This window comes from Hyaena hyaena, unplaced genomic scaffold (genome assembly GCF_003009895.1).
Source record: "Hyaena hyaena isolate Hyena2069 unplaced genomic scaffold, ASM300989v1 scaffold_20, whole genome shotgun sequence".
In the NCBI taxonomy this organism is placed as follows: domain Eukaryota; kingdom Metazoa; phylum Chordata; class Mammalia; order Carnivora; family Hyaenidae; genus Hyaena; species Hyaena hyaena.
This window is the reverse complement of record NW_024080652.1, coordinates 1625208-1653029: the sequence shown is the minus strand read 5'-3', so window position 1 is coordinate 1653029 and position 27822 is coordinate 1625208. Positions and strand designations below refer to the sequence as shown.

The following is a 27822-nucleotide window of genomic DNA, read 5'->3' as shown; positions in this document are numbered from 1 at the left end:
TATTTGACGTGGTATTCAGGCTTCTGGCCACAGTGTGCCGTGTGGGCCCAGTAGCCCAGAAACATGGCCTGTGAGTGGGTGATGTGGCCTTGGCATTGTCCTTAAGGTGGGATGTTAACTGCTGTTCAGGGTCGTCCTGGGAGAGACAGGGAAAGGCTGTGGGAACCAAGTGCCTTATTAGGGGTGTGGAGGTGGCCCCAGGGCCATGAGATGGCAGGACTTGTGCTAGTGTGACTGCCTGGCTCTCAGGCAGAAGGCATGGGATGTGGAGCTACTGGAATTTTCCTGGGCCTTAAGTCTGCCAAGGACAGGGTCCGTCCTGTCTGCTCTGGGTCTCCAGGATCCAGCATGGGCTGTGGCACCTTATAAGCACTTTAGGATATGTTGGAATGAGTGGGGGATTGTTGCAGGGTCGGTGGAAGTCTGGTCTTGGGAGATCGAAGGGTACAGGCCGCGCTTAATCCCAGGCCCTTGCTGAGCGTGGCCTCTCAGAGGCCTTTCCCTTCCCACTGCAGACGTGGCTGCATGAGATCCGGAGCACCTGAGCCAGCAGCTCTCACATGCTTTCTCTGAGTCTTGGACACATATCCTAGGTTTTCAGGGATGCCGGTTGGGCAGTGGGTGGGAATCTGGAGCCCCTAGATGGGGACCTGCACGGACTGCCCTGTGTGCTCTTGGGACTGGTAGCCCGAATAGAGATGCTACCCCCCTGCTCCGTGGCGTGCTGCCCGGGGCCCTGTGTGGCGGAAGGGTCCTCTGGCTGTTCAGAGGCCACACTTGCAGCTCTTTATTCCTGTGAGTCCCTCAGGCAGGCCGTGTCCCTCCGCTTTCGTTCAGCTCCTCCTCGGTGCTGGGTGGGGGAGTCCCGGGGGAGCGCTTGCCTTGGGAGTGCTGGCAGAACTTGTAGGGAGCTTGTGCGGCCCCCCTTCCTGGGGAGAGGTCAGAGGTCAGCAGCATCAGGTGCCTACTGTGTGGTCCCTTCCTTTCTGGGGCTGAAGGTTAGCTCCGCGGTGGCTAATGACTCTCGGGACCCCCCAGGTCCACAGAGTGAGGGCGCTTAGTCCTGTGACTGCCTTCCCAGGGTAAAACGTGTGGCGGGGGTGAAGGTCTGCGGGGAATGGCGTGTGAGGAGGGGCCCCTCCCAGCGGGAGCAGGGCCTGCTGTGGGGGCCGCACCTGTCCCCAGGGAGTGTGAGGTGGGCTGCCCCACCCCTGCTCAATGTCCCTCTTCTGCAGCGCGAGGTGGAACGGAACCAGGAGCTCCTGACGCGCATCCGGCAGCTGCAGGAGCGTGAGGCCGAGGCGGAGGAGAAGATGAAGGAGCAGCTGGAGCGCCACAGGCTGTGCAAGCAGAGCCTGGATGCCGCTGGCCAGAAGCTTCGGGAGAAGGAGGATGGCCTGGCTGCGGCCGGCGAGGTGAGTGCTCTCCTGGGGCTGGGCTCTCCTCGGACACTGGGTGGGCGCGCTTGTGCCGGACTGGCCCCCTCAGAGTCTCCTTCCTGCGCGGGTGCCGATGCTTTCCGCGTTGTTGTGGTGATCTGAGTGCAAACGCTTGTTTTTCCCTCGTGGTTTTAAGTTAGTGAGTCAAACGCTGTCTTAGTCTTTGTAATTAGGACTTTTAATCATTGATTGGGCTGAGTTTGGTTGTGTGAGAAACGTTGCATGTCCACGCATCCTGGGATGAGCACATGCGTAATACATACGTGGCAGGGAGTACGTAGCTTTTTGTTTCTGTTGAGTTAGTTACTTAGCCGTGTTCCTAGGAGTGGGGGTTAAGGTCACTGGCAATGGCCTCTGGCTTTGCTGCTGGTTGCTGTGTTGTCCTGATGGCATTTTGAGGGTTCTGGTTTCCCGGTAGCCTTACTTGTCATGGATGGTGGTATGTTCTGGAAATACCTTTTTTCTCCCTTCCGAAGATGTAAGTGGTGCCTCTAGATTTGCATTTCTTTGATTATTAGGTCTGTTAGCAGCTGAGAACGTCTTTGAAGCCACAGCACATACGAGCTCTGTTCCTTATTCCCTCGACCCGTTGAAGGCTGTATAAATTTTAGAAGCAGAGCCCAGATGCTGCTTCTGGTGGAGACGGGACTCTCCTGACCTTCCCTGTCCCTTTGCGGTGGCGCTGCAGCCCGTGGGCGCCGGAGGAAGGAGATGAAGCGATCCCGGGGGAGGAGCAGGGATGTGGGATCGTTGGTATTCTGTCTCTGCGTGTGTTTCTACTTGATAGATCTCGGGAGGCGGGCTGCAGGTTATTTTTGCCTTGGCAACGCTGGGGAGTATGTTAAGGTTGTTTCTACATCTGTCTTCTGATGTGGATGCTGGCAGGAGAGGAGCTGTGATCGGCCTCAGGACAAGTCCCCGTGTCACCCCTGGTGTACTTGCCTGTGCTCTGTCCCGGGGCCTGCATGTGCCACAGGGGCGGGCGGCAGAGCCGGGGGTGGGGGTTGGGTGGGCGGCCACAGCCACAGACAAAGGGAAGGTTGCAGCCAGTCAGGACAGAGGACCCTGAATTGTGTTTCTGTTACTTTTTACTTCCTTGGAGAAACCCTCCCTGGTGACGGAGCCAGTTGCTGTCCTTGCACCGCGTTCTCTTACCCTGGTGCCTGGTTCGCATGCTTGTCACTGGGAGGTCCTCTTGCTGTTGGCCCGGCTTCCATGCAGCGGGGTCCCGCGTGCAGCCGGCCGTCTGATCTGTGTCCAGTGCAGTGCCTGGTGTGTGGTGTGTGTGTTTTGGGTTTGGGAAGGCTTCTCGAACGCTGTCTTCTTAGGTCAGTGTATTTTAGAACCTTCGTTTCTCTTGGGTTCTCAGGCTGGTAGGCACCACTGTAACAGAGCAGACCATGCAGATGGACAGCGTGTGGGATGTGGATGGCCTGTGTCATTCCCCCCAGAGACCCACCGACATGGGTCCTGGGTGGGGTGGGGGGGGGGCTCTTGGACCAGGCGGGTGCGGGTTCTTGGTCATCATCCTCTGTTCTAGGAGCCTAATTTACATTGGCCCCTCTGAGCTGGCTTCCCCTGGGACAGCCGCAAAGGGAGAGCAGTCAGCAGATGGCCACCAGAGGTCACTGGGTGAAGGTGTGGTCTGACGGACGGGTAGCAGTTCTGCCCCTGAATGTCCCGAGGCCCTGCCCTGGCCAGCCTCCCCAGCCTCTGCTTTCCTTCCTTACTGCTTCTGGCTGAGGGCACGGAGTCTGCTCGGTCTCCCCACGGCTCCTCTGTTATGTGGGGCCCGTGTAGCCTCGTTCTGAGGGTGGCCTCAGTCCCCCGTTTCCTACCTGTTGCCAGGGACCTGGCTGTGGCTCACACGGAGTGTTTGAGCTGGGCCGATGACATGGTGGGGTTTATCCCGGATGGAGAGACCAGGGCAGGCGTGCAGGGAGAGCCATGCAAGCATGCCAGGCATGAGTGAGGGTCCCAAGTGGTAGATGTCATGGGGCCTGGGCCTGTCTTGGGAGCAGCCCATCACCATGACCCGGTCTCTTCCCATTTGCTTGAAGAAAATCTGAGGCAGGCTGCTGGCCGGGATAGCTGGGGTTGGGGTGAGGGGTGGCACTCCTCCCAGGTTGTGTCCTGCCCTAAGAAGGCGGATGGGAGGGGCAGGCTCTTGTGGGGGCATTTGTCTGCGCGCCGCAGCCTCTGAGCTTCTCTGGCCCGTCCCGCTCTCCTCTCAGACCATCAGTGCCCTGAAGGGGAAGATCTCGGAGCTGCAGTGGAGTATGATGAACCAGGAGATGCAGGTGAAGAGCCTGGAGTCCGAGAAGCAGGAGCTCCAGGAGCAGCTGGCCTTGCAGCGCAAGTAAGCGGGCGGGCGTGCTGAGCTGGGGGTGCGGGGCAGGGGATGCTGGGGCAGGGGTGCGGGGCAGGCTGTGCTGGGAGAGAGTGGGGTGGGGCGTGCTGGGGTGGGGGGCACGGGGCAGGGAGTGCGAGGCGGAGGGTGCTGGGGTGGGGGCTCAGGCCGGGGGTGCGGGGCAGGGTGTGCTAGGCCAGGGGCTCTGCTCCTGTGCAGGGTGCAGTGAGGGCACTCTGAGGCCTGTGGGAGCCTGGGCTGAGTTGTGTGCCTGGTCGTTAACCATGTGGGAGACCACAGACAGGAGGGCCCAGGCTCCTTCTTGTGTCCTCTGTGGTCTGAGCACCCAGTGACCACACATGCCACCTGCACTGAGCCCCAAGGACCTCTAGGGGCCCTTCCAGCCTGTCCTCATCCGTAGGCTGTTGGGGGAGACACGGGCCACTGAAGACGGATGTTTGATGTGCTCTGAGAACAACAGAACAGTAATTTCTTCCCTGCTGAGAGCTTCCCTTTAAAGGCCATGTAGGGTGCCCGGAGGATGGGAGGGGCAGAGGGGAGGGGAGCTCTCTGAGGCAGAGGCAGCTCTCTGAGCAGGATAGAAGTGTGCACCAGGGTCAGAGGGCCAGTGCTCTCCCTGGGAGCTAAGCCTTTACCTTTCTGGAAGCTGTCCTAGGAGAGCTCTGGACGCTCCTGGGCAGGGCTGGGGCATGTGTAGGGGCCATTCTCTGGTGGATCCTCAGCTGTGGCTGTACCAGGGCCTGCAGCAGGCTGGGCAGGGCCGTGTAGGTGGTGTGGACTTGGCCACCCGCCCTGATACGAGGAGACCGGCCACAGTGCCCTGGGTGTGAAGTAGTGTGTATGTGTGTAGTGAGGGCAGCTCTGGCTTCTTACGCCTCTGTTTCTGCACATCACTGCCTTTCTCCGGGTAGGAAATGTCAGGAGGCTAACGAGAAGGTTCAGGAGCTTCAGGCCTGCCAGGAAGCGAGGGCCGACCAGGAGCAGAGGATCAGGGTGAGTTACTCCCTTTCAGACCCAGGCTGTGTCTGGTGGCTCTCCCAGCGGTGGTCTCAGCCCTCCTGCCTCCTCAGCAGGGCCATGTTTAGGACGCCTGGAGACACTGAGCTGCCTGAGCTCCTGTACTGTTGGCACTTGGTGCTGCGGATGCCGCATGAATGAGAGGAGAGAGCAGCTGGCCTTCTGGAGTGGGGGCGCTGTCTGCGGAGGAACTTGGGGCTCCGTACCCTAGCCCAAGGCTCCTGCCGCCCCTCCCCAGCCTGCTACCTTGATGGGCCTCCCGGCCCCTTCTGCTCTTGCACGTGCTGTCCTCGGCATCCCACCTCTGCCCTGGCCCCCTGCCCACCTCCCAGCATGTGCTCGCCTGCACGGCCTGTGTCTGCCTTTCCCCTAGAGTCCAAGTGCAGAGACTCGTGTGTCCTGTGTCACCCATCCCCGTTGCGTGACCCTGTGCTTGCCGCAGACTGGGCCCCGTTAATGTTTGCTGACTGGCTGAGCCTGTTTGGAGAACTGCCATTGATAGATGTCAGTCATCCTCAGGGTGTTGTAAAGCAAAGGCTTTGTTACGTGGAAAAGACTCACTTATTACTTGGGCACCCGCGTGGCGGGAGTGGGTCTTGTGTGGGGGACTGCGTGTGTGTGTTTTACTGATGTGTTTATTCCGGGTGCCTGTGCCACGGGTCCTCAGGCAGATGTGCACTGCGGTCCCACCCCCAAGGGCAGCGCGGTGTGGAATGTGACCCTGGCCTGTGGCCACGTCTCCCCTGGAAGTGAGCACCGAGGGCGTGGCACAGAGTGTACCTAGAGGGTGAGCCAGGGCCATGGAGGTCGACCTTGTCCTCTCTGTCCCTGGCCTCACTCAGGATTTGGAACAGAAGCTGTCCCTGCAGGAGCAGGATGCTGCGGTTGTGAAGAACATGAAGTCAGAGCTAGTGCGGCTGCCCAGAATGGAGCGGGAGCTGAAGCAGCTGCGGGAGGAGAGTGCCTGCCTGCGGTGAGACCTGGCGAGCTGGCAGGAGGGAGGTGGGTGGCGAGGCGGGCACAGGATGGGCAGGGCGGGGCGGGCTGCACTCCTTGTCCCCACTCCCCAGTCTCTGTGCATGGCCATCTGAGGGATGCGGTGTCCGGCCCTGCCAGGGAGCTGCGGGAGACCAACGGGCTGCTCAGGGAGGAGCTGGAGGGCCTGCGGCGCCGGCTGGGGCGCCAGGAGGAGATGCAGGAGAGCCTGGCCGTCCTGGAGCTGGAGAAGGAGGTGAGGCTGGGGGTGGCGGGGGCTCCCTGTGGGCTGTGCACTGTGTGGGGGACCCTGGTGGTTTCAGTCTGATGTGCTGGTCGCCCGCCTGAGAAGCGCCAGCTGCCTGGCCGGGGCGCTGGGTAGAGTGGCGGCCCCAGAATCATGTGTGGGTGCTGGCGGGCCAGCCCGCAGTGGGGAGACTCTGCTGGTCACGGACCCGTCATGAGGGTGGGGGGTGCTGAGGCGGATGTCCTGTGGGGAGGACCCCACCCCCTGCTGCAGGGGTGTGGGAGACGGAGGAGGGGGAGGGTCTCCAGCAGCTGGAGGGGGCCAGAATGGGTTCTTCCCCAGAGCATTGGGGAGTTGCTGTGAGCGTGCCTGCTGTGCTCCTACCACCTGGCAGATGGGGGTGGTAGTGTGCGCCCTGACACAGACTAGGTCCCGCTCACAGATGCGGCTGGCCACCAGGGCTCCATTCCCTCGCTTTGCGTCTGCTGTAGGGCCACACAGGGCATTTGTGGGACGCTCTTGGCTACCTGGCATGAGATGTGCCACCGAAAGCATCCTGCTTCTCTGTTGGGCACATGACTGGGCACGAGGTTGTCTTACCCTGCATGCACACAGGACACCAGCACGCTGCCCCCCGGCCTCCAGCCCCTGGCTTTGCTGTCCTTCTGCACGGCTGCCCCCCTCCACCCTGGCTCACTCCCTGCCGCCTCACCTATGAGCCGTGCAGCCCTGCATCGTTTCCTGGGTGGTACGAGCCTGCTGGCAGCAGTCCTGCAGTTGGTCACAGTGGTGGCCTGTGGCCTCGCGGGTGGGAGCCAAGGCACTCCTCACAGGGGCTAGCTTACGTGTGAGCTCGGCCTGCAGACACAGCTCCGCGTGGGGCGGTGTTTCCTCTAGATGGCGTGAGGCTGGGCAAGATTCTGTCTCTATAGTCGCACTGCCTCGTGTGAAATCCAGCCGCGGATGCTCACTGGCTGTGTGACCCTGGGCAAGTTACCTAACCTCTGTCCACCTGTATGCCGAGGAGCAACAGGCCTTGCAGGGTTGTGAGGGCCAGTAAATTCATGTCGAGTGCTTCCCTGGTGCCTGGCATCGGCTTTAACGACAGAGTCGTTACCCAGCCCGCTCCCGCCACATGGTAGAGGCCACTCGAGGGACCAGGGGAGTGTGGTGATGCCAGCACTGTGCTTGGCCTGGGAGAAGGGGAGGGAGGCCGGACAAAGGCACATGCTCCCTGCCCTCAGGTACTTCCCTTCCAGATGGGGAAGGAGACCCTGATGTGGGGGTGGGGTTTGCGTGGAGCAGCGTGGGGAAGGCAGGGTCAGACAGCCTTGTACGCAGCACCAGGTGGGGGCATCCCCACCTTCTCCCATTCTCCCTGTGGGGCCACATCCGCTGCGGACACTTCGGCGCTACGGCTGAGTGCGTCTGCCCTGGGGCCGGTGTCCCATGGAGTCCCTGGAACACGGGAGGGGTGCGGGGTCCTGCGGATTCAGCAGCTGATCTGCCCCAGGGCCACCCGCCCCACACTCAGCCTGCTGAGACACCATCCTGAGTCCGCGGGCTGTGGGCCGCATGCTCGTAGTCAGTGGAAAGCTATCTGCTCCCAGGCGTTTAGCTCAGAGACGAGAGCAGGCTCTTCTGAGGGGTCAGGGAGACTTGACCTCCTCCTCGTCACCACTCCCTCCGTGTGAGGCTGTGTGGCCCGGGGAGCAATGTGGGGTTGCGGGGAAGAAGGGCTGCCTGAGGCAGTGGGGAGACACGGGGTCATGGTGCCCTCAGTGTTCGCCTCCTTGTCTTGCAGAGGCTGCTGGCGAAGCTGCAGAGCTGGGAGCGGCTGGAGGAGACCACGGGCTTGAGCATCAGGTAGGCGGAGGGCGCCAAAGCCTCTGGGTGCCTGAGGCAAGTTGGCGCCCTCGGTGGTGCGGTCCTCTCTCTCCGGCACCCCCGCCAGTCGGCGCGACCCTCCTGGGCACCCCAGGCAGGTGGTGCGGCCTTGTCTCCCTGGCACCCCCGATATGACCTTCTCTCCCTGGCACCCCTGGCGGTCGGCACGGCCCTGCCTCCCGGCATCCCTCTGCGGTCAGCACAGCCCTCTCTCTCTGGCGCCCCTGGCTGAGGTACTGCTAGAGGCTGCCAGGGAGCTTGTGCTGCAGCCTCTTGGGTTTGATGCTGTGTTTTCCCTGCGGGAGGGAAGTGGAATGAGGAGACTGTCCCTGCCCAAGTCCTAACGTCCTATAAGACTGGATGGCAGTGGGGTGGCAGGTGTTTGGTTGCACTGCAGTGGTGGCTTCTGTCAAAGGACTTTCTCGCATCTACTGAGGGAGCAGTTGCTGTTGGGGGTGAGCTGATCCTTTCAGGCAGACGGGAGGGCAGAGACGACTGAACTGTTCGGTGAGAGGGAAGCACCGTCGTCCCCATCAGGCCCCTGCAGCAGCCTTGGCTTGCGTGTGCCGGCAGGGGAGCGGCAGGGCAGTAGCAGAGCAGTGGTGGGGGCAGCTGGGCGGTGAGCTGGCGCCTTCTTCTCGGATGGCCCAGGTGGGCACCTTTCTACCGCTTCCTGCCCCCCGTCCTGGAGGCCACTGCCCTCTTTCTCCAGCATCGCCGCCTGTCCCTCGGCCCCTGGGACCCTGGGCCCCCCTGCGGACGGTCTCTTCCCGACAGCTCTGGGGGAGCTGGATCGTCTGGGTTGGTCTTTGGAGCTGCGATACTTCGGAGCCTCTTGTTTTGTCAGCTTGTGCAACTTTAAGACCGTAGCTCCCGGTGGTCTTTCCTGTGGCTTTTGCAAACTGGGCCGAGAATGAGAGCCTTCTTTAAGGAGCCGTCCTGGAATCACACTGTGAGAGTGCTGGTTCTGGAGCCTGCAGCCGTTCCCAGCAGCCGTAGTGACTCCGCATGCATCCCTTGGAAACGCCTCTGTGTCCTCTCTGCGCCTGGCTGAGTCACAGAGGACAGATGATGCTGCCGTCCTCTCCTGAGCTACACCTGCTGCCGGACTCTTGGAGGGCTGGCCTGGTGGGGCCTCAGTGCTCTCTGCTTCCTCCTCCTGCTCTTGGGGCTTAGTGACTCACCCAAAAGCTTCCCTCCGGCACCCGGGGGGCCTGTCAGAAGAGAAACTTCTGTGACTTCTTGTGTGGGAGATCAGAGGTCCACTCGTGCCCGGTCAGACCAGCTGCCGGAGTGTCTCATCGCCCAGCGTGTGCCACAAAGCCCTCGACATCAGTCAGGCGGGGCTGGTGCACAGCTGGTGGCTCCTCTGGCCCTTTGATCTCACTTCCAAACCAGAGGGCCTCCCTGAGTGTGGCTGGCACACGGGGGGCAGAGGTCTGCGGGCTGGCCGCCAGCTGGGGTGTGGCTTCTGCCTGGTCACGTGCATGTGTGGCCTGTGTTCACTGGGCAGCCAGGCCCTGGGGAGGAAGGGGGGGGTGTCGAGGGCTCATCAGGTCTGTGCCTGGCCCCGGGCCCGTGCTCTCATCTCACTGGGAATGTGGCACGTGCCTCAGTGTGTGTGGAGGCTGACACGGTCATGTGCCACAGAGTGGTGCCGGCGTCCCTCCCAAGTGGCTGGAGGCTTCTGGGCAGGCAGGCGCAGTGTCCTCGTGGCCCTGGAGGGGGGCAGGTTTCCTTTCACGCGCTTTGTGGTCACCCTGTGCCTGGCCACCTGCAGGGGCCCCGGGCGAACCTCAGCCACCCCTCTTCACCCTTCCTGTCCACAGCAGGGTGCCTGGACAGCTCCACCTCCAGTGACTCGTGTCCTTCGGAGGTGGGTTCGTGTGTCCTGTGATAGTCGGTGGGCCGCAGGCATGTGTGTTGGTACAAATGCGGACTCCCCAGGCCCGGGGGGTCAGCCTTTCCAAGACCGGGCTTGACCACGAATGCTACAAGGAGGGTTTTGGTCATCCTCTTTTGTTAGGTTTTGGGGAGTTGGGCATCCGTGAGCAGGGAGGGAGGCCTTTTGGAGCCTACGTCTGGTGGCATTGGACCTGGAGTGGGAGATGGGTAGAGGGTGATAGGGCACAGGGAGAATTTGGAGTCCCTGCAGGAGGGATATGGGAGGGAGTGCTGAGACCACTGTCTGGGTGGCCGGGGTGGGTCTGCTTGGAGCGGGTGTAGGGTGGATGTCCTCTGTCACCATCACTGTGGCCCGTGCAGGAGGGGGAGGCGGCACTGTCAGACCTCAGGAGCAGTGCCTAAATACCAGTTTGGCCCCCGCTTGGCCCTCAGGATTGTGGGGCTGTCTTGTGCCTCATTTTGCTCATCTGTAAGTGGAAGGACTTTTCTAGAATATTGGTTTCTTATCATGGAAGTCAGACTTTCTCCCCGTGAAACATGTTTTCATGCTGGTCCTGGGGCCTGCTGCCCTATACCATATTTTCAGTCCAGCAGATACCCTGGAGGCAGGAGCTGGAGGGGTAGGGAGGGCCTTTTGACCTCGCGGGCTTCATTCTCCTGGCTTTTAGGTTGAGGCTTTGCTGCAACTTTGGGAATTGAGGCACTTGCTTGGGGTGTGTCCTGACCCGGAGGCCCCAGCCTTGTCCTGGGTCTCCTGGGCTTTGAGGGCTGCCGCCACTAGGTGGCGCCTCCTGCCCCGTGATCCTGCTCCCTGCACTTTGAGAGCCTCTGGCCTGTTGTTGGTCCCCACCTTGCAGGCCTCACCTACTAGGCCAGGGCCTGGAGGGGCGGGGGCATGAGGGCTCTGTGGCCTTACAGCCCCGGGCTCCTCCACTGTTGACTGTCCCACACCTATCCTGTTATTGCCCAGCCTATGATCCTGATACGCTTGGTGCCTATGAGCTTCTTGTGTCTTAGCCCAGATGTTCTTTGCATGGGCTGTTCTCTGGGTATAAGGCTGTGGCTTTTCACAGATTCTTGAGGGCCCTGTGGCCTTGCAAAGGTTGGGAACAGAGATCAGGTCTAACATCTGGAGACACCAACCCCCGGGGTTCACACGGCATGACCGTTGTCACCTTTGTCCCAGTCTGAGATTTCTTACATCCCGAGGAGCCCAGAGGTGTCAGGGAGCTGGTTAGGTGAGCTGGCCAGGGCGGGTCCGGCAGCGGGATCCTGATTCTGTAGGGATGCCCGGTGGCTGCATCTGCCTGTCTACCTGGACATTGCCGGACCCCTGTCTCCAGCACATGGGTCCTTTGGGTTGGAGGCAGGTGGGCCTCAGGACTTGGAGAGTCCTGAGTAGGAAGGAATGCTGCACCATGCTGAGTGGGGCCTGCGTACAGGAGAGAGGGCACGTGAGTGTGGTGCCTGCGTGTCCCCGTCCCAGGCTAGTGAGAGCCCAGTGAGGGGCTCAGCAGCAGCGCACAGATTGCGCCGGCGTGTGAGGGCGGTGACATGCTGAGCCTTGTTCAGGGAGTACGACCCAGCGAAAGGGTTTGAAGGTGCTAAAGTTGGACACCAAGAGACACTCTGTGTCTGTGTCAGCCTGGAGGTGACTGTCCAGGGCACTGCAGAAGGACTAACAGAGAGGCTGGAGGGAAAATGGAGCAAAAAGGAGTGCCTGCAGCAATATACGGGCCCTTTGGGTCGTTCGCTGTTCTAATAGATTAGAGGGGAAAACACGATCTTCTCAATAGATGTGGGAGTATTTGTGGGAACTCAGCACCCACACATGATTGAAGCCTTCAAGCGAAGTAGGAGTGGAAGGTTCCCCCTCCCCAAGATGTGGCACCTGCTGTCCCTGCGGCTACCATGCTGTCTCCCCATTCCTCGTCTGCGGCGGTGGCCGTGTGGCCAGCGTGGGTGGGAGTGAGGAGGAAGTAAAGCTGCGTCTGGTGGGAGACAGCCCGGTCGTCCCCACAGGAAGTCTCAAGGAGTCTATAAGGAGCCACTGGGACTAGGATGCTCACAGGTTCACAGTTACAAGGACAATACTCACGAGTAGACTTCCTGTGTACCAGTGGCCAACAGTTTTAAGTACACACCCGTCAGTCACATCAGAAACGTGAGGATAAATGCAACGGGAGTCTGCGTGCTGTAAAGTAGAAGCTCTTTCTGGGGGGACTAGAAGTCACCTGGTAGTGACATGAGTGCAGAGCAGTCCCTTGCTCACGGATTGCAGGAGTCTGTGGCGGTGGCGTGTCAGTTTGCTAAAATTCATCCTCACATCCAAGTGCGGTCCCAGCCAGCATCCCAGCAGGCCTTTTGGTAGAAGCCAACAAACTGCTTCTAAGGTTTCTTTAGAGATGATAAGCATCTAGAAGGGCCACACTTGTTTTTGAAAAAAATTCAGGGGCTTACGAAGGTTAATTTCCAGACACAGTGTAAACCATATGGATCAGTGTGTGAATGGCATAAAGATAGACATGTATGTTGACGGAAAAGGCTAGAAGGTTCAGGAATGACCCGAGTATGGAATCTATTGGTTTCCACTGAAGGTGACAAGATAATTGAGTGGGAAAGAGTCCGTCTTCCGCAGACGGCGCTGACGCAGGGGGATGTCTGTATGGACACATGCAGATCCTTGTCCCTGACTGTTCCAGCATTGAACCCGTGGGGCATGGACCTAACTTGGGGTGAACACCAAGGCTTCTGGATACTTAGGACACAAAAGTGCAAACCAAAGTTGAAAAAAAAATGGGTAACTTAGAGTTCCCCAGAATGAAAACCACTTTGGTCTTGAAAAGACTCAGTGAAGATGAAGAAGAGGCAAACCCTGGCCAGGAGAGCATCCTTTTGATGCGAGATAGGTTGATGGAAGCCCACAGTCAGATTTTGTTTAAAAGCTGGGCAGAAGACAAACAGATAACTGTGGAAAAGGGTCCACAGATGTGAATGAGGATGGGACTGACGCTCTGCATTTGTGGTTCGAGGGGCACTGGGACACTGCGCCTGGCCCCGTGAAATGGCTGGGACCAAAGGGTGGCCACACCAGGTGACGTGACGGTGCGAGCAGCTGTGGTGTCTGTTCGCTGCAGGGGTGAGGTGAGCGGCAGACCACACGGCCCTCGGGAAACCGTTCTGTGGCTTCCTGCATGTTTGTGACATGACCTGGCTCTTAAGACCATCCTGGTTCTTACCCGAGAGAGATGGGAACCTAGCCTCACAAAGGCCTGCCCCAGGGTCTTCACAGCGGCCATATTCCTAACCGCCAGAATGTGCGGACAGCGGGCATGCCCGTCCGCCAGGAGAGGATTCACAGGCGTGGTGTATCCTCAGCAGGGTGCTCAGCAGTGACGCGGCCCGACTGCTGTGCATGCACGTGGGCGAGTTCTGCTGAAGCCAGGCGCTTGGAGGTCATGCTGCGATGCCCTTGATTTGGAATTCTAACAGACGCCGAACAACTGTAGGGGCAGGCGGGTGAGGGGCTCCTCACATCTCGGGTGCAGACGTGATCGGGGCATCAGGGGCCCTGGCAGTGGGCTGGAGGCCACCTGTCCTTGGCCGCTTGTGTGTGTGTGCGCTCGCACGCGTACGTGCGTCCCTCCTCTGTGAGGCTGATCTCTGGACAAGGGGAGGCTGTGGAAGGGGTGCTGAGGGTCGCTTTCATTTTGGGTGGAGCCGTCCCCTGAGCTGGTCAGGCCCTCAGGCAGTGGGACTGGCTCGGGCTCTGTTCGCCTGGGTCCCAGGGCCGTGGGGCAGGTGCTGTGGGGCATGGCTGCCCAAGCTCGCCGCATGGGGGAGTGGACACAATGTGGAAGTGGCCTTCCTACCTCCCCCCCGCATCACCCGCACCCAGCCTTGTCCTCGGCCAGGCGGGCTCTGTCACTGCTGCCTGGTCCTCACTGTGCAGTGCTTTCGTGCCTAGAGTGCTCTTCTCAGAGGAGAGGGCGCCTGGGGTCACCACGCTCACCCGTAGTCCATCCAGGCACTGCCTGGTGCGTTCTCATGTGGCTTTCTGGAAGCCGCTTGCACGTGCAAGCTCCTTATGTAGCCTCCCTTCCACGGTGCCCAGGCCATGGCCTGCACATTTCCAGTTGGTTTCCAGCAGTACTTTGGTGCTGAACTGAAGAGCCGCACGGAACTCTGTCAAGTGGACACGCTCTGCATTCCCTCGGGCCTCTGTTGACGGACTCTTGAGTTGTTTGCAGTGTGAGCAGTGCCTGATTGGTTGGACAAATTTTTACAAGTACATTTTTTGCCTCCAAAGACATATGTGTTTGAAATTGGGATATGGTGCCAAATTACCCTCCAGAAATGCCATTCTGTACGTTTCTGTGTCAGCATCCGAGTGGCACCACTTAGTTTGGGCGGTACGCTCTCAAAGGTCTCTGCAGAGATGCACCATAGAGCCGCGGTGCAGCGGGGAGCAGGCCTCTCCGATGGTTGGCTTTTGAAAAGCTTGTTTGGCAGTTCCCACCGCAGGAAGCCTTATTAGCGGGCATGGGATGCACGTTGAGTCCCTCTAGTCAAGCCTCTAATTTCGTAGAGGAAATGATTCGCTGGTGGTGAGTGAGCCCTTGTGATTTGGCTCCTTCTCCTGTCCCTTTGTCCCTGGATCTGGCCCGGTTTCAGTCCGGCTGGGAGGGCGTAGTGCCTGTCAGGAAGCGTTCAGGTTTGACAGAATTGACGTGTCTCACACGGTACTGACGCCGGGGAGGCCGGGAGGCTGATGGGTCGTGTTGGCTCCGAAGCCTGGAGGCTCTGCCCCTGAAGCTGCCGCCCTGTCACCTGCAGTGAACGTGGGGACCCAGTACTGACCCGCATCCTTGCCAGCAGCCTTTGTAGGCTGGCCAGGTGATCGGTCTTCGGGACCAGCCTTCCCTGATGTGTGAGGCCTGTTAGGATGACAGCAGGATGGAGCGCAGGTGTCCTCATCGGCCAACCCGGACACCTTTATGGCCGCACTTCCTGTGGTCGCCATTTCCAATTCCCTGGGCGTGGGGTCCATTGGAACTTGAGGTGCTGCTGGTGCTTAGGACGGAGCTCCTGCCATCAGGCGCCTTTCACAGTTTCACCCAGTCTTGATTTGGTTTCCTCTGCGGCTCCAGATAAGGAAGAGGAGGGTGGGCAAGAGTTTCACCTTCTGGGTGCTTTCAAGTGTGGCCCTTTCTTGTGCCCTCCCGTGCTAACCTCGGTGGCCTCAGCCATGAACGTTTTGTCATTCCCTCCCCCTCTCATTTGTCTACCGGGAGCTGTTCTCTGGGAGCCTCGGCCCTGGGGTGGCGCCTTCAGCCATGCTGGGCTCTTGTTGGCCTGTGTACCGGGCTGGGGGCCTTAAAGCTGTGCCGGTAGGTGCCGGACACCTGTGAGCCAAGCCCCTCATGGCTCTGTAGGTCCCCGTGGAGGCCGACGACAGAAACAGGTGTCCCTGTGACTGACTCCTGGCCTGAAGTAGCAGCTCATTCGGTTGCTGAGCCCCCAGCTCTTTTCTGCCTTGACATGCTTGTTTCTCTGCTGGGTGTCCTCAGTCTCCAGGCTTGTGGAGGAAGAGCAAGGGCTTGTGTTCAGAGGCTCTGCACCCAGCAGCCTGTGGCATTTGATAAATGTGTGGCAGTAAGTTGTGCTGGTGTTGGGACTGTGCTGTTTTCATGGGTTCGTGTCTGTGCTTAGATGTGACTTTGGACCAGCAAGGGGTGAGGCCAGGGGTGTTGGCAGCTGTAGAAGGTCTGCATGTGGCACGGGGTGGGGGGGGGAGGGGACGAGGAGGCATTGTTCTTTCTCACCCGGGCTGCCTGCCCGGAGCGTGCCCTGGGCAGTGTGTGGTGGTGGGCGGGAGGGGAGACCCTTGGCCTGGAGCGGGGCCCTGCTTGGCGGTTCCTCCTGCCCTTATGTGTTCATGAGGGTTTAGTTCCATGGAGGCCATGGCGGGTTTGTCTCCAGGGGCCTAGGAGGGCTCTCTGTCCGTTCGTCGTGATGTCTCTGTGTGGCCTCATGCCCAGGAACTTGGAACTCTGTTTTAAAGTTCTTTCCAGGGCACCTGGGTGGCTAAGTTGGTTAAGTGTTCAACTTTGGCTCAGGTCCTGATCTTGCAGTCAGTGGGTTTGAGTCCCATGTTGGGCTCTGTGGTGATAGCTCAGAGCCTGCTTGGGATTTTCTTTCTCTCCCTTTCTCTCTCTCACCGTCTCTTGCCCGCTGTCTTTCACAGGATACATAAACATGCACAAAACGTGAATAAAAAATACACAGTACTATGCATTTGTGCGCGTGTCCTGTGCTGTGTCCCTCTTGTAGTCTGAGCGAGCCTTTGTGCAGAATGTGTCCTCACGCTTTTGTCACGGGAATCGAGCTGCTGGGGTGGGAGAGTAGCTGAAAGAGGGTGGCTCTGCCCCTTGCAGTGGGCACACAGTGGCAGAGTGAGGAGCCTGTGGGGCAGAGGGGCTGGCCTGTGGCCCGGGAGATGTGCCCGCAGTTCGAGTGCAGCCGTCCTGGCCCTCTGTTGAGGACCATGGGCCCCGGCCCGCAGCCAGGAGGAAGCCTCTCACACTGTGCTCGCGGGTGACCTGGAGTGTGTGGCTTTGGATGGCTGGTTCTCACTGGTGTGGGCCTTGGGGCTTGAGGCAGACCAGTGACTCAGGCAGCAATGTGGCTCATGTGGTGGGGCGGTCATGGCCCTTTCCTGCAGAGAGCCCAGCTGGCCGGCAGAAGCCCAGGAGGGCGGAGCAGGAGATAGCAAGGTGCCTGCCGGAAGGGCCTACATGGGTCTGCCGGCCCGGCTGCTGTGGCAGAGACCCCGGCTTTCTGCACCCGGCTCGTGCAGTGGGACGGGGGCAGGCTCTGGGTACACCTCACTTCCGCCTGCTTGCTCTCCTTTGTGGAGACTGCCTGGAGACCATCTCGATCCTCTGTCATTGCAGTTGCTTTGTACATGTCCCTTTTTTTATTGATACTGTTATTTTTAAGCAAGGGTGCAAGTGGGGGAGGGGCAGAGGGAGCAAGAGTATCCCAGGCAGCCTTCATATTCAGCATGGAGCCCAGTGCGGGGCTTGATCCCACATCCCTGGGATCATGACCTGAGCTAAAATAAGAGTCAGATGCTCATCCGACTAAGCGATGCTCTTTGGATTTCTTGAATGGAAGTTTTGAGAGGTTGCCATAGGCTTCTTCCTTTCATTGTGTCGTTTCTTCTCGGCCTCCTCTGGGGACCCGGGGGCCTGGCTCTGGGTCTGCGGCCCACCCAGGGAGGGCCCAGCCTGTGGCATGGTGCAGGTGACTGGGCTTGGTCCTGGAAGCAGCTGGCTGCCCTCGAGGTGGACGCACGAAAGGCTGCTGTGCTCAGGTCCAGAGCTGGAGCCCAGACGGGTGCAGGTCCGCGTGGGGACTGCTGGCTTTGTGGCCAGGTGGAGCTGGCATGGGAGGCTGGCAGGCACTGACTCTGGGGCAGGAGAGTCCCCTGGGGTCTGTGCATTGGGTCGTACTCAGCCAGGAGGTGTGGCATCTATTGTTCGCATGTTTGCCACTGCTCCTCCATTTCATTCCCGAAGGTGCTTGTCTTGAGCCGCCTCTGCTGCTGTGAGCGAGGTCTTCACTTGGGGGCACGTGTTCGTGGGGATGGGCAGTGATATGGTGGGGGTGCCGGGCATCTCCGGGCATGGACACTGAGGCCTCAGGGCATTGGGAAGTAGACTGGGTGTTCTCTGTGGCCTGTGGGAAACCGTTGTGGAGCGACCAGTGTCATTTCAGATCACAGGGGGCTAGAGACCCTTTTTTGAACATGCAGTGTGTTCAGGTGGCTCGTCACTGAGAACGCATCAGGTCGACGGGAACAATTCTCCTCTTGCTCCCCCGGCCGCCAGCCTACCTTCCTGTCAGCCGCTGGCACTGCTGGCTTTGGTACATCCTTTGACAAGCGTTTGGTGTGGATGTAGCTGACGTGCCTGCCGCCATGTGCCTTGTTGACCCCCCAGCTCACCTTGTTGGATGCCCCCATCCGAGCTCACTTGCTATGTGTCACGCCCAGAGAGCCCAGTTTCTGAAAAGCACCCAGTGGTTTCTCGCTTCCTTGTGCAGAGGTGGTACAGGTAGGGGACAGTGTAGGAGGCTGTCCCCTGTGCAGAGTTTGGGGGTCCCCGATGGCTGGAAGGGCTGCGGGCTGCTGGGAGCAGCACACGGCTGGGTCACTGGCCAGTGGCCTGTCTCCACCCTTCATCTCGGAGTCCCTTCACCTCTTAAGAAAGGAACCTGTTCCAGCCGGCTTGCTTTAATGACTTTCATTAACTGACTTAACGAGGCCTGTACTCAGGAAGTCTGTTTTTATTGGCCAGCAGTTCCATCTGCTTTATCAGTCTCTTGCCTGGGGAAGGACCATTGAAGCTCTTGTTGCAGGTTATCTTCTTGGATCGGGTCAGTCTGTGTTAACTGGCGGCGGGGCACGGAGGCCATAGGTTGTCCCTGCCAAGGAACCCCAGTGTCTGTCCTGTCCCACTTGTGGGAGCCCGTGGGCAGAATGCATGGTGAGCGAGTTTGTGTGCCTGGCATGACTACCCAAGCACATGGTCCTCGCCTCTTGGGAAGTGCACGTCCTTGAAGGCATTGCACAGACAGCTGAAAGGGGTAGCCGCTGAGCAGGCGGAGGGACGGGGCTGGTGCTGGCTGTGACAGGCCAGCTTAGCCCGCTGAGATGACTGGCTGTATTTGGAGCAGGGGTGCTACAGGGCCAGAGCAGAGGCTGGGGGACGTCCTTAGCACCTGGGGGAGGGGGTGACCTGGCCCAGATGAGGGGCTGGGAGGGTGCCGGCAGATGGGGCAGACGTGGGGACAGGCTTTGCTCTCTGGAAGGGAGGGCCGTGGACTCTGGTTAGCGCATGTGCATTTGAAGCGGCACAGAAATAGCTACAGGGAGTTGCCACGTGTCCTTGGGTGTGGATTTGAGCTCCCTCTGGGTCATTTTTGTATGACTGCCAGCAGGGGTGGCCAATCCAGCCTAGGGAGCAGATGGGGGCCAGGAGCAGCAGGGGCCTGGGGGTGACAGGCTCTCCCTGGCGGGAAGGCTGCGAGGAGGGGCTGCCCGTGGGTTTGCCTGCATCCAGGCTTCCTTGTCTACAGCCCAGGGATGGTGCCTATGCATCGACTACAGAGCGATTGGCACGTGGTAGCTGGCAGCGCTCGTCAGTCCCCATCCCCTTGGACCGAGGACCCCTTGGACCCCCCTTGGAGGGGAACAAGCCCTTGGACCGAGGACACTGTGGGACAGGACAGGCCCCAGACATCCCGGGAGGTGGGACGCCAGTCTCCCCTGGTCTGATGGGAACCTCACCTGTTTGGCCGCCTACCTGTGTCTTAGAAGGTTGGCGGCACCAGGGAGGTCAGGATGGGCCAGAGAGAGCAAGTGGGTCCCCGCACGGGTGTGGGGCTGCAGCAGTGACATTGGCGAAGCCTGTGGCTTGCACACGTGGGGAGAGGAGGTGCTGGGACCCTGGTGCAGTTCTGTTTCTAGCAGACACCCAGAATCCGCCAGGGTCCTGCAGTAACGCAGGCAGCACTGACCTCGGCTCTTGGCATGCAGCTCCATGGCGCTCTCTTAAGTGAGGCAGGGTCCCAGGGACAGGTGTGTGCATGTTTGGGTGCATATCTGGGGGCCCTGGGGCAGCCTGGCCGCTTCGCTGCAGGAGGGGTGTCAGGGGTTTTCTGAGGGACACATGCTGTCTCCTAGGGACGTGCGGGATAGTCTAGTGAGGAGCCTCTCTGCCTCTCCCCTGCCCTCACAAGTGAGGGGAGGGCCTCTGGCCAAGGGGACCTGGCTGGAAGCCTTTAGCATATGGGCTGGGCCCACGGGCCGGTCCTGTGGTTGGAAAGCTCACTGCTGATGTGCAGGGCCCTGAAGCGAGCGGCTTTGAAGACTTGCCTGTTCTGCGAGGCTCCAGGGGCCTGACCTAACTGAGTGACAGCAGATTCACGGCTCTTCAGGCTCTGTCCCCTGCGATCTGGGAGCTGTGCTAAGCAGGGTGTCCAAGTGGCGTGGGTCGTAGCCTGGTGTAATCAGACGTTGGTGATGGTGGGGGGAGTGCTCGCTGCGGGTCAGGGAGCCTGGCCTTCCTGAAGTTTGCTGTCTTACGCGGCCCTGGTGAGACGGGGATCGCCGTGTGTGGTTTAACCGGAGACCCGAACCACCCTGTGGGCAGCAGGGGAGGAGGGGCGGGCAGAGCCCTGCCGGGTCTCAGGATGTCAGAGGCTGGATCTGTCCTCTGTCAGCAAGGCTGGTCCTCCTCCCCGCTCCCCATGCCGCCCCTCGCAGACTTTCCTTCCTTCTCGTTGTGCGCGTGTGGGCATTGCCTGAGTATGTGGATATCTCAGGCTGGTACTGGATACGGCAGGCATGGCTCCTGGGAGGGGTGCACTTGACCTTGAGCGAAGAGGCTGGGAACCTGTTTCAGTGGGGGAAGCGGCTCATGCAAACCCACCCACACAGAGGGCCGTGGCGTTCCACGGTTCTGAGTGGTTCTGCCAGTGTATGGGTGTGCAGTGGGGGCTGGCAGGATGGCTGAGCAGGGGTTGGCAGCGGGGCTCCATTGTGGGCACATTTCAAGAGTTGAAGTGGTGGCAGGTACCCTGAAGATGTCTCGTGTCCCAGGCCAGGTCCCCTCCATCGTGGCTTCCATTTCCTCTGTGGGTGAGTAATGCCTGCCTGCTTTCTCCTGGCCTTGTCACCCGGTGATAGAACTGAGATTTTGGCAAAAGTCAATCCTGTTGTCATTCTTTGTAGTTTTGGGGGCCTGCTGTTTGGCGGACAGCAGGCTGGTTTTGGGGCTAGAGCCAGAGCCCAGCCTTGGCTGTTGTGGTGAGAGGGCTGAGCGTTCGGGGCAGTGGGAATAGCCTGGGCGCTTTGTGACGCCCAGAGCGGTGAGTGTGTGCAGCGGCGTTTTGCGAGAGGGCTTCACAGAGCCGGAGTCCAATTCTGATTATGTCTTTGCCGTGTTAGAGTAGCGTCAGTGGGCACAAGGCCAGGTGTTCTCTGTGGTCTGGAAACAGGTGGCTGACAAGACGTTCCAGAGCCTGTTTGTCTGAAGACAGGCCCTGCTCTGAAGAGGATCTCACTTGGCTGACAGGACGGCTCTGTTCGAGCTGGGGCTGCCCTGGGGGGCCACCTCAAGAAACAGTAAGGCCAGCATGCGCTGAGCATGTCACTCCCGCCCCTCCCAGCTGTGGGTGAGGTGGCCCCACTTTCATCCCATTGGGCAGAGGAGGCCCTGGAGCGTCTGCGGGGCTCACTGGCTAAGATCGTGCTGAGAGTTGGTGTCGCCTGCATTGGATTGCTTGCTGGTGGTGGTGCGTGGCGGGCACTGCCCTCTGTCCCCTCCACCCACCTGGCCGGTCGGGTAGTGCCATGCAGCTGGATCCTGCGCCTTTGTGAGCTGAGCAGCCTGCCGCTGGCATCTGTGGCTCCTGCTGGGGCGCTGCCCACCCGCTCGCCTGTGGAGCAGCAGCTCATATGCGGGTGTGCAGCCTGTCGCTCACAGCAGCTCTTTGAGGCCTGATGGCTCCTAGCCGAACTTTGGCGAGGAAGGCGTCCCAGCCTGCAGAGGGCTGCCCTCTCTGCCTTTGCTCAGGGCTGAGCACCTTCTGGCATTGCTGGGATTTGCTTTGCAGATGGGGAGGCTCTGCCAGGTAGAGAAAGACTGTAATTACTGGCAGAAGAAGGTTAAATTTAGGGGCAGAGATACCACCTCCTCCTGTTCTTGGAGGCAGCTGAGTTAGAAGGTGAGCAGTTAATTTTTATTGCGTGCAGACTGTTCCCATTCCGTGGAGCCAAATGGTCTTCCCACAGCTAGGGGTGGGCGGCGCCCTCCTCTTGCAAGGGGTCGGTGCTGCTGTGTGTCACCTCTTGCACTGGGGGGAGTGGTGCATGAGTCTGCATGGATGATGCTTAGACACGCCCTTCTGTGTCCCGTTTGTTCCCTGGCTTCCGCTATTCCCATGTCACTAGGGGTTGACGTGTTCAGGTGTCGGGAGTGCATTGCCTTTTGTGAGGACTGCAGGTTCCTGCGCGGCCCCTTGCTCACTTCGGAGAGTGGTGCGTCGCAGCACGCTGGCGCCGTTGAATCTGGGCTGCTGTTCGGAGGTTCCCTGGGAAGGTCAGGGTTGAGAAGAGGTGCCAGCAGCCATTACTGGCGTTGCGGTTGGTTGGGGCCCTCTTACTGTTTGCTAGAGCTCGGCTATCCCGGACAGGCCACCGCCTGGTTCGGGTCTCCAGAGCTGCACCTTGTTAATTGGAGCTCTGTTGACATGACATGGCGCTGGGCGACACAACTGTGTTGACCCTGCTGAGCACAGGCGGGCTGCCGTCAGTCCCCGCCATCCCTGGGACTCAGTGGTCCTGCTCCTGCACCCTTCTTGCCCATCCCCCACCAAGACAGGCTTCCCCTGGTAGAAAATGCAGGTTTTTCTTGTTTTGCCCCTTTGCTAGGGTAGTTTTCTATTTGAGTTTTTGTGACTCAACAGTGGATGCTTGGGAGTGATGGTTATAGGGCGGAGGCCACAAGTATTTCCTATGAGGGCCAGGTAGTAAAGATTTGGGGCTCTGTGGCCCATAGTCCCTGAGCTGCCAGTCCTCACCTCTGCAGCACGGGATGGGGTGAGCAGTGTGGGGGCAACGTGGCCTGGGGCGTAGGACTCCTTGTGATGACGCTGGGACGACCTGGGCCACAAGTGGGACAGCGGCCTGGGACAGGACGTAAGCGAGCGGGCGCCGCCCTGTCCCTGAAGGCTATGGTGTGCTGACCCCCTGCTTCAGGGTGTGGGGCTGGCCCACCGGCCTGGAGCCCTGCTCTCGCCTTCTGCTAAAACCCCTACTCACACAGCATCTTGCTGCTCTGTTTCCTCTAACCTGCTGTGGGAGAGTCTGGTCTTGGGCTGTGAGCTGGCTTGCAGGTGGTTAGTGGGGGTGAGCCTGGCGCTTGATTGGGGTGCCTCACTCGCAGCTGACCATCGCTTGGCTGGTGTGGATGTTGCGCAGGGAGGCCTTGCGGGGCACCTGGAGCCCAGAGAGAGAAGGTCACTGCTCACAGCCAGGCAGGGCTTATGTCCGGCCTGACTCCTCTCCGGTGGCTGAGCGCTCCCAGGACAGGTGCCATAGTCAGGTCCGTTCCATTCCACAGACACTTGCTGAGTGACTCCGGCCTGTGGAGAACATGGCAAGCATGGCTTCTGCACTGCCACGGAGCAAAGCGTGGTCACATCACGGGGTGCAGAGAGGGAAGGGGCTTGAGGGCCAGAGCGGCAGGCCCCGCCTGTTCAGGGAGGGAAGCCCTCCTGCAGAGAAGGTGGCCTCTCCTCTGGGCGGCAGGCGGGCGGCCCGAGCGCGGTTGGATCTGGCAGGGCCCCCGGCCTCCCCCGCTGATGGTCCGACTGTGTGGGACCCCGAGGCCTCCCTGTGCACCCGCCAGCCTGGTCTCTAGGGCTCCCCTCCCCGCAGCCATACCCCCAAGCTGTCCTGGCCTTCTGCCTCCGAGGCCTGCTTCGGTCCTGACCCCCTACTCCCTATGGCTGCCGCCCCCTGTCCCCCTGTTCCCGACGGCCGCCGCCCCCTCCCCTGTCTCTATGGCACGAAGCTGCTTGTTTCCATCAGAAATGTGGACCTCCGTTTGCAGGGCCTCCACTTACTGACAGCCCTTCCAAATTAATTTTGTTTAATTATCTCCTGGGGCAAAGCTTGAATACATTTTGTGTTAAATTCACATTTTTTCCCTTTTCTAAACGAAATGGACTTAATATCCTTGTTAAAATCTGATTAAAACTAAAATTGACTTTTTTGAAGTCTGATTATCCCATGAAATGGAATTTTTAAACGTAATTATGAGTGGATTTGCATATACTTTTCAGCACCATTGAAAAGAAAGTTGAAATAATTTATTAATGACATCTTTTCTGTCATTTCCTTGGGGCATGACGCCTGTGAAGGGGTGAGGCAGGTGGAGGAGAAGTGCGCCCTTTCCCCTGCTTGTTCTCAGACTTTGTTATAAACTCTCTTTCCTGGAGGACCTGTTCCTAAGGAGTCGGCCTCATCTCCTCACTTTGTCCTGTGCTGTTGCCTGTGTGGGTAGCAGGTGACCTTTGCAGTGCACCCGCAGCCCTGAGCGGCCTCTGTCCTCCGAGCTCTTACCGTTGAGGAGGAGGACGGGGAGGGGACCGCAGCCCCTGGTGGCCTCCCCTTCCGGCCTGCGCATGGGTCTCTGTCCTCACTCTGGATTACTTGCGTATGGTTAGAGAGTGAGCGTATTTCATGACCAGGTGAGAACACACAAGAGGCCTTCGGAGGGCCACCTCCTTACTCTGTGAGAAACACCACTGTTTCAGAAAGGGTCGTTTGCTGTGCTATCCCTGGACTTGTACGCCTGCCCTGACTTCCTCATGGTAGTCCTAGAACGAAGCCCAGCCCTCCTGATCTCCAGGACCTCCATGTGCAGGGGATGTGGTTGCTGACTGTCCCCATAGTCTGGGCCTTCCCTCGGTGTTCCCTTCCATTAACACATAGCACTGTACGGGGGAATCTTCCTGCCCGCCCCGCCCCCCCAGCTTGCTCTGTAACTTGCAACAGTATGCAGCCAACCGGTGCTGGGACACACACCCCACAGCTTCACAAGGAGCTAGGAATAGGAGTCTTCACGTGAAACATCCCGATTTTGGAAGCATTGTTTGGACTCAGCTGGATTTGGGACATCACTAGTTTGCAGCTTGGGTTGGTGGTCTGAATACAGCCTTTGTCCAGTCTCCCCATCCACCTCCAGCCCATAAAGCCATGTTGTAGTCTCAGTCATCACTGGGCCTTATGCATGTCGTGTCCCCAGACCATTACCTGTGCCATTTCCTCCTGGGTGTGCTCGTCACTTATACCTGTGTCTGAGGTACAGGGCACCACCAGGGCGCCCAGACACTCCCTGAGATCTCAGGGTTGAGGGGTGCTCTCAACTGGACCTAACTGCTGGGCTCCAAGCTACCCCCCGGTTTTGTCTACTTTTGCTTTGTCTTCTGTGTGGAGGAAGATGGTTTTGTTTGTTTAAAGTTTATTTTGAGAGAAAGCAGGGGAGGGGCAGAAAGAGGAAGAGAGAATCCCAAGCAGGCTCCACACTGTCAGCACTGAGCCTTATGGGGGGCTTGATCTCATGAACCGTGCGATCATGACCTGACCGCCCTGGGAGAACTTGCCTTGGATGTATGAACGGCTCCTGGAGGAGCAGAGCCCTGGGCTTTGTGCTCCATAATGCTGAGAGGTGGGGGTGGAAGGGGTCCTGTGCGGGCTATGGTGCAGCCCAATATGCCCCAGTGAGGAGCACGTTTGCTGGGCCATTGTGAACTCGACCTCTTAGAAACCACTCTAGGCCGCCCTGGAAAGAGAGGCCTTGGGAACCCGGCATGTGGGCCTGATGGGGGATTGCGGCTGCCCTGGTGAAGACTGGGCCGAGCTGAGGACCCTGCCCACAGGATGGCTTCCAGAGATGAGAGATGACGTACACGCTCTGGTCACCAGCTTCCCTGGACGAGATCACTCTGGGACTTCGCAGATTGTCCCTGAGGGTCACGAATCTGGACGGGCTGTTCCGAGGAGGTGGTCCTCTCAGGGCTGTGCCAAGGAGGCTCGGCCTCCCTCCTCCTGTGTGTGCGGCCAGTACTCAGTGTCTTATCACATGGGGCCTCCCGCAAGCGCTGCTCGGTGGCGCAGCCGGCCCTGCTGGGTTTGTGAGCCAGAGGGGAGAGTGGCCGGATGGGAACCGCTGTCTGTCTGTGACTGTCTGGGGGGTGGGGGGGGGGGCGTCCAGCCTGGAGGGGATCCCTGACTGAGGGGAGGGGCGGACTCTGGGAGGTGGGGACCTGGAGAGCCACAGTGGGATGTTTGCCCTCTGTGTTTACGTGATGGACATAATTAAAAAAAAAAAAGAATTATTCCTGTGGGTAAAGAGAACAGTCTTAGTTGTGACAGTGTGGAAAAAGTAACCTGTTTATTGTAGAAACAAATTTTGCAAGTCTTTTAACCCAGAATTCTGAATTACAACGTTTAACACATAAACAGCGTTTAATGTGTTGACTCTGAAGTCTACAAAATGAGTTCTGATTCACTTTTTGTGCTGTGTTCCCCACAATGTTGTACAGACTCCACTGAATCTGGAGAGGACGTTGTTGAGGCTACAGAACTCCTTCCCCGCGCCTGTCCCTTTGTCCTTCCTTCCTGAAATTGTCACTGTGCACAGCATGACACACAGCCACACACACCTGCCTGTGCAGACAGACATGCTCACGCAGACGTTTTTACACAAGTGCTGGTTTTTAAAAACCAAGTTCATTGACGTATGATTTACATAAAATAAAACCAGCCTTTAAAATGGGCACCATTCCACGACGTGGCGAACATGTAACGGTGGTGTCAGCACCCTGAAGTCACAGTGCAGAGTGTCCCCCCCCCCCAGAAGTTCCCTGATGGACTCCCCGCCTCTCCTGCTTCCTGTCCCCACTGAGCCACCTCGCCTTGGGTGACAGGTCAGCAGGGCCACATGGTCCTGGGTGTCTGGTGTTGTCACTGTACGTTTCCCCCTCACTGGCCTGTGGTTACTACACACGCAGGTGCTTTAGTAGATGCAGGGCTGGTGCCAGGAGTCCTCCCGAGTGAGCTTCCCTCTCTTTCTTCTCCCCTCCCCTCCCCTCTCCCTTCTCCCCTTCCCTTCTCTCCTCCTCCCCTTCCTCTCTACATCCCTCTGTCTCCCCTCTCCCCCTCAGTCCTCCTCTCTTCCCCTCCACACCCCTTCCCTTCCTTCCTTTTTACAGTTCAGCCATTATGTTTGGCACTCTTGTGAAGTAACTGGGATACTTTCTCTGTTTGCTTTTCTCCTGTAGTTATTTTTCTTATCTGATTTTTTTAAACGTGTGGAGCATCAGTATGTTTTAGATCGTCATGGCTGTACACAGAGGCAAATCCAAACAGCGTTTTCCGTCTGCACCCCTTCCGTTTGAGTCCTCCCTTCCCTTGTTTATTTTCCTGGCATGTCCCTGCTGTGTGACTTCTTGTAATTAGCAGGAACATGTATGTTTTCTTCCCTCTTCTGTTCCAAGAAAGGTAGCAGTCTGTGTTCTCTTTTATGTAACAATATCTCTTAAAAATCACGGCATGATCAATTTTCATCAATACTCCCCTGCCTTTTTTTTTTTTTTATTGAGAGAGAGATCACATGTACAAATGAGCAGGGGGCGGAGGGAGAGAAGCGGGGCACAAGTTCACCCGATGCGGGGCCCGAATTCACGAACCCCTGATGGTGACCTGAGCCAAGGTCAGATGCTTCACGACTGAGCCACCCAGGCGCCCTCCTCTCTCTCCTTACAGTGATCTCATACTCCGTTGTGCATGGTGCCCTAAAGTGTTCAGCCAGCATCCCGTGCTTCACACGTCGGTGGTTCTGATACTGTGCACCTGCAAGTAGTGCTGTGCATGCTCATCTGTGCGTGCGTCTCTGCGTCGGCGGGGGGGTGTCTCCCCCAGGTAAACTGCCAGCTGCCTGAAAGGCTGTATCATTGTACGGCCTGTGGTGTGTGGTTATGCTTTTTATATCTTCATGTTCTTACTTTAACAGTTTATTTTGTATTGAGAAGGTGGTGCAGTTCTAACATAATCACGTTTAGCACGTGTGTGGATGCCTCTGGCTCTGGGAGCGTCTTCGGCTGGGGCTGTACTGTTTGATGTTCCTGCCACCAGTGAGCACCGGCTCCTGATTCCCACGGTCAGGGGACACACAATTTAATAGGTTTTTCCGATGGTTGTGGTTGTTCTTTGGTATAGTTCCCAAATAGGCTATGGTTTTTCTCTCTGTTGTGGTAAAATACGTGTTCCATAACATTTACCATCTTAACCGTCTTAAAGCCAGCAGTTCTCTGGCATTCACACTGTTGTGCAACCGTCACCA

At 58.8% G+C, this 27822-nt stretch overlaps 1 protein-coding gene across 3 annotated transcripts in view; it reads left to right on the top strand.

Moving 5' to 3' along the window:
- MAD1L1 (mitotic arrest deficient 1 like 1) overlaps positions 1 to 27822 on the top strand; it is a 304019-nt gene that overhangs the window by 6356 nt on the left and 269841 nt on the right. For all 3 annotated transcript variants that reach the window (XM_039226020.1, XM_039226018.1, XM_039226019.1), the window contains exons 4-9: positions 1236 to 1415; positions 3674 to 3798; positions 4722 to 4803; positions 5670 to 5800; positions 5944 to 6058; positions 7854 to 7915. In XM_039226020.1, the coding sequence (XP_039081951.1) occupies positions 1236 to 1415; positions 3674 to 3798; positions 4722 to 4803; positions 5670 to 5800; positions 5944 to 6058; positions 7854 to 7915 (695 nt within the window). The remainder of the gene's footprint in view (positions 1 to 1235; positions 1416 to 3673; positions 3799 to 4721; positions 4804 to 5669; positions 5801 to 5943; positions 6059 to 7853; positions 7916 to 27822) is intronic.